The sequence below is a fragment of the Scyliorhinus torazame genome, chromosome 14 (genome assembly GCF_047496885.1).
Source record: "Scyliorhinus torazame isolate Kashiwa2021f chromosome 14, sScyTor2.1, whole genome shotgun sequence".
NCBI classification, from domain to species: Eukaryota; Metazoa; Chordata; class Chondrichthyes; order Carcharhiniformes; family Scyliorhinidae; genus Scyliorhinus; species Scyliorhinus torazame.
Window position 1 is genome coordinate 128,911,518 of NC_092720.1, and position 6,000 is coordinate 128,917,517.

General features: G+C 43.4%; 1 protein-coding gene across 4 annotated transcripts in view; it reads left to right on the forward strand.

The window, feature by feature from the left end:
* Positions 1-4,676, forward strand: part of LOC140390038 (serine/threonine-protein kinase PAK 2-like) — a 101,626-nt gene extending 96,950 nt beyond the window's left edge. For all 4 annotated transcript variants that reach the window (XM_072474885.1, XM_072474886.1, XM_072474884.1 and 1 more), the window contains 3 exons: positions 195-391; positions 2,121-2,258; positions 2,757-4,676. In XM_072474885.1, coding sequence (XP_072330986.1) covers positions 195-391; positions 2,121-2,258; positions 2,757-2,843 — 422 coding nt within the window. In that variant the 3' untranslated portion in view covers positions 2,844-4,676. The remainder of the gene's footprint in view (positions 1-194; positions 392-2,120; positions 2,259-2,756) is intronic.
* The last annotated feature ends 1,324 nt before the right edge of the window (positions 4,677-6,000 follow it).

Sequence of the window (6,000 nt, forward strand, 5' to 3'; positions counted from 1 at the left end):
TCCGTACATAGGCTACTTTAAAAGAAATTGCAACTAGAGGTGCAACAGGAGTACTTCCCCTACTTACTAAAAAAGCGACCAACTCAAAGCTGAGCCACAAATGATTTTTGCAGTCTCCCACATTAATACCAGTTTCAATACTGAAGCTTTCAAATTGCATTGATAATGACATTGTTTATCTTGTGTCTGTACAGCTGACTTTGGGTTCTGTGCCCAGATCACGCCAGAACAGAGCAAACGCAGCACCATGGTGGGCACACCTTACTGGATGGCACCTGAGGTGGTGACGAGGAAAGCATACGGTCCCAAAGTTGATATCTGGTCGCTGGGAATCATGGCCATTGAAATGGTGGAAGGAGAACCCCCTTACCTGAATGAGAATCCGCTGAGGGTGAGTCTGCAACATTACCAACTTGACTCCAGAGTGTTGACCTAAAGTGGTTGAAGAGCCTTTCATGTTTTATTCTGGAGAGCAGACTGCTTGGAGCTGTTTTAGAACTGATGTGTGAGCTTGTCTGTATTCCAAAATAAGGAGCCATGGCTTTGTGAAAACCAGGACAATGTGGATTTAACTGTATTAATCAGAGGGCAATAAATATGGGGAATGGACCGCACAGAGAAGTAGTAGAGACAAATAACGGGAAGGTCAAGGAAGAAAGATATTTGAGGTAATGGGGGCCGGGGTTGGTGTTCGTTCTTAGACCCAGCCAAAGAATCTTTTCTGAATGTGTACTTTTTCTCTTCCTGCAATCTCCTCTACTTTACTTTCCTTGAAATATGTGCCAAGATTGCACAAATTTGGGTGGGGTTTTCTTCAAATTCAGTGGGGCTGCAGGGCACTGAGACTACTCTTCAGAAAGAATCTGGGGCTCATTTTAATCTCTGTTCGGACTGTGTCCCTGCTGATGGCAGCACCATAAAGTAGGGGTGGGCAGGGTACGATCAGTGTCTCAACACCAACATTGATTTGCAATCTTCCATTAATATAACCATATTCTTTTCACTTATCCTCATTGCTTCAAATGCTAAATTCCTTATTGTTGGCAGTGAGTTCAAAGGAAGTCCTTGGTGGTGTTTTTGCTCTTTGTGCATCAGAAATAGCCAGCCTAGAGTAGATGGGAACAGGAAGTTTCAAAAGGACATCAAGATTAATTCAGTGCACAAAACTGAGCTCATCTCCTTTCAAGCTCAGCAAGATGGATGAGAGCATTTTCCTAAATGGTAAACTAACAACTGCAGAGGGGCAGAAAGATTTAGTGCAGAGATCACTTAAAAACAAGCAGGCAGGTACAAAAAAATGATGTAGACTGCTAATGGAATGTTGATTTTTATTTCAAGGAGGACTATAATACAAAAGGGATGGAAATTACTTTCCAGTTGTACAAAGCTCTGGTTAGACCACATCTGGAGTAGTTCATTTCTAGGCACTGCACCTCAGGCAGGATATTGTGGCTTTGGAGAAGATAAAAAGTGCGCATTCACCAGAATAATACCCGAGCTGAAAGAATTAAGTAAAGACAGCTTGCATAGACTCTGCACATATTCCTTTGGATGCATGAGATCCACGGTGATCTAATTGTAATTTTAAGACGATTAGTTCCGGTGGCGGTGGAGTCTGGAATAAGGGGGCATTAGCTCAAATTTTTCGGTTGTCTGAATGTGGGGCTCTTCCGCAACAATCTGTTGGGGCTGAGGATCAGTTGAAAATTCAAAACCGAGGTTGATCTGTTTACTAGGCAGGAGTTTTCAAAGGTAGCAGAATTGAGATGGGCATCTGGAGTTGAGATTCAGATCAGTCATGATCAGTTGAGCTAAATGACCTGCCTGCCATGTTCCAGAGTTCTCCCATTTTTCTCCTCATTGTCTTGGAGCTGGTTAATCTTGTTTTTGGCATGTTTTTGTGGAGGATAGTTTTACCACATGGCCGACTGTTTTCTGTATAGCCCAAATCACATGGCAGATGTTGAACTGTGCTGTTCACTGAATCTTTATGCTTCAGACCTTGAGTGGGAGCCCTGACAGATACTACGAAGAGACGTGTTGGATTATTAAGCTATTAGTTTGGACCTGTAGCAACTCTCGTTAACAGTCACTCCTTTGTTTACCTGTCTCCATTGCAGGCCTTGTACCTGATTGCCACTAATGGCACTCCAGAGCTTCAGAATCCCGAGAAGCTCTCCACGATCTTCCGTGATTTTCTGAATCGCTGTCTGGAGATGGATGTGGAAAAACGAGGCTCTGGGCAGGAGTTATTGCAGGTACGGATTGTCCCTTCACTTGAAATTTCAGGTCACATTTTTGTTCCAGTTTCATGAGAATTCAGATCAATGTGCTCTCTCCCAAATAAATTTCTGTTTTGTAGTTTGGATCGGTGGGGGTGTTGTACGTATGCGCCCCCGTGGGCACACAGTACATACTCTTTATTCACACTTGCCATGATACTACATTTCATAGATATATAAGGAGGATCTCTTAACCTATTGTGTGTAAAAACTGGAATCAGGCTTTTAATTTCATGGTTATCTTGCCATGCCCTAATCATGGGAAAACCAGGCGAGAGGAGAACAGACTCGAGTTTTTCTCTCCATCATTGGGAATACATCGCTCTGGTTCCTCAGAGTGGAGACCGGTTGCAGAATCTCAAGAGTAACCTAGTAGTATTTGCTGGTATTATTCTTACATCTGGTACTGTTTTGATTTAACCACAGTCTTTGGGTCTGTGAGTGCTCTCATTCCTTTCATTCTGTCTCTCACAGCATCCGTTCCTGAAGCTGGCCAAGCCCTTGTCTAGTTTGACGCCACTGATTCTGGCAGCCAAGGATGCGATGAAGAGTAATCGCTAGGATCTCCTCCTCTTTCCCTTTGACTTCTCCTCCTGCCCCTCCAAGAATCAAGTATCACAGTCTGCATTGACATGGCAGAGCAGCTGCTGAGATCCACACGGGGAATTGCATGTCCCTGTTACCGGCCACCGACGCAAGCAAGGTCGATGCTGCTTTTATATTTTTTTCCAAGAAAATGTGGTCCCTCTTCCCCCTCTCTACATTTCAATACTTGAATTGCAGAGTAAAAGACAGACTTAAATGCCTCCTCTGTGGAATCTGGACTACCCCCAGGAAGCGGTTTGCTCTGCCAGTTGCTTGTCTTTTCTTATGGACATTATGTACTGTATCGGGTGAGCGGGGCTTTGGGGTGTTTTGCTTGATGCCTTTTTTTTGTATATTATGTATCTCAGTGGCGGATTGCATTGTTAGAATTCAGGAGAGAAGTTGATTAGCTGTCTTTTTTTTTTAAAAAAAAGTACTTTTTATTGTTTGTACTAACAATCTGGAATTCTACCTGCTTACCTGTGGCGGCAGTCTCTGGGATAACAAGACTCCAGCCTCCTCCATACTCGATCAGTGTGGTTATTTTTTGTGTGTTCGCCTTTGTGAGAGTTCTCTCAATGATTGTTCGCCCTCGATGGAGCAGTAAAAGCCTGTTGATTTTTCTATGGCCATAATCGCCCAGGAGTATTGCTGGATTCAAACTTGCATTAAGACATTTGGCCTAATTTATGTTAACCTTGTGATTTGTTTTTTGCAATATAAACTGGTCTTTTCTGTGTCAGCTCCCCAATATTTGCATTATAACCAAAGCATTGCATTACGATCCTAATGTTGGATCCATTGACAGTTGCTTCATTGAATCCCAGGTCCCAGCTGATACAAAAGGTTTAGTGTCAGAACTGGCTTGTACACGAGGGGTAGCGTTTTTAGGCAGTATGGTAAAAGAACAGTATTCCCATCGTTGCTACAACAGGATGGCACAATCCCCTGTGCCCTTCGATACCCGACTTATTTATTTTCATTGCCAAGTACATTGCTAACGTCAATGTTAAAAAGTGCCATCATGCTTAGAATCACTGTTAATCCTCCAGGTTTTTGCAAAATGCAACCTCCATGCATGAATCGTCAGAGTCACCACACCACCTATGTGCAACATCTGATATGCCTATACCCACATTAGTCTATACTGTACTCATGCAAGGTCTACACATGCATCACTGTGCACCCTCCATACATCTGTACCACTTTGAACTGCACCCAATCTCCACAGATGCACTGACATGCAGATTTGTGTTGCAAACGTAGCATAGCATTACACTCTAGTACATAAAACCACACTCCGGCACGGTGCAGTCATCACATTATCTTTCATATTATATAGTGCCTGTATAACAACAAAATTCAGGTGTAGCAGTTGGAATACACGTGGCCAGTAGATGGTGGGGCACAAAGCTCTGTTGTCCAAGTATTTGGTGTGAAACATGTAAGGTATTGTCTGGAAGCGGGTGATGGCTATAGGTGACTGAGATCACACCCTCGCCTGAGCTTGTGGAACTGCTACCTTTCAGAACTTTACAACACCACAAGGGAGTGATGTGCAAGTGCAACTGTTCAATGCATTGTGACTACAGCAGTACTGTCAAAAGGCAAGTACTCAGCTCACTAATGGTTCCCAACTTAGTATGAGTGTTGGTGAATTTTGTGGCTTACTACAGTATTAAAAGGAGAAAATCTAACAAAAGGCTGAACACATTTCTGAAAGTGCCTAACAGAGTCTGATACAATTGGGGATTTGAGGCGATGGACTCTTTTTCTAATTAATACTAAGAATAAAAATTTGTAGACAAACATATGCAGTTTTTGTTTGTTTAATATATTAATTTACATTGCTGAGAGTGCAGATGTGTGGAAGCAAGATCACATCTGATGTATCAATGAAACTTTGAAGAGATTGGGAAAGTCAGTGGACGTTACAAATTCTGACTTTAGGGAAGCTCTTGACAGATGTATGCAGACTTGAACAAACAATTGGTTCATAAGGATAGAAAAGTTGGATTGCAACAAGGAGTTTAATGTGTAAAATGTCCTCGGGAACTTCCAGTTATCAAACATAATTTGGCTTTGAGACACATTAAGACCGAAAACTTGGTCAAAGAGAGATATTCGACACAGTTGTAGAGATGCAGAGATTTTAGGGAGGAAATTCTAGACCATGGTGCCTAGATAACTGAAGGCAAGGCTGTAAATGCCAGTGTGAAGGAAATCAAGAATCTGAAAGAGACTAGAATTGAAGAAACTGAGATCTTGGAGGGTTGTAGAGCTCGAAGAGGTTACAAAGATGGGCAGAGGTGATGCCTTAGAAGGATTGAGGCTGAGAATTTGAAAGTTGTCATTGCCCAATGGGAGCCACTGTAGGTCAGTGGGCACAGGGATGTTGTGTAAACAAGACTTGTTGCAAGTTAGGTTCCGGGCAGCAGAGTTTTGGATGAGCTCAAGTTTACGAAAGGTGAAAGATGGGAGGTGAGCATTGGAGTAGTCCAGCCTAGAGACGACAAAAGGCATGGATGAGGGTGTCAGCAACAGATTATCTATATCGGCTCACGTTACAGAGCTGGAGTCAGCTGTTTTGGTGATGGAGGTTGGAAGTGGAGCTCCATATCAAATATAACACAAGGTTGTGAGCAGTCTGTTAGGCTTTAGAAAGTGGCCAGGCAGAAATGAGTTGGTGGCTCGGGACAGAGTTTGTTGCAGGGAACAAAGAAGATGGTTTTGAAGTCTTCCTGAAGGAAATTTCTCTTGGACAATCAGCCATGACCAACGAGAGCTAGTGGAGTGGCCAAGAGTGGTAGAGCTGTGTAGTCAGTCAAATGTGGAGCACATACCATGTTTCGGCTTGATGTTTCACTCCAGTGCGTAGATGAGAAATTAAGAGATTATGGTTAGATACTTTTTGGGGGGGGGGGGGGGGGGGGCGGGGCGGGGCGGTGGTAATGAGTTTGGGGTTAAGTTAGGGGTAATCTTGGAAGAGAGAGCTTGGGGAAAGGAGGCATTTGAATGGATGGATTCAGTCTTAGTAGCAAAGGCGTGCATGAACTCCTTGCAATTGTTGGAGGTGAGGATGGAGTGGGTAGTGGGCGGGGCACAGTTTGTAGTGCAGAAAGGAAATCGGGGA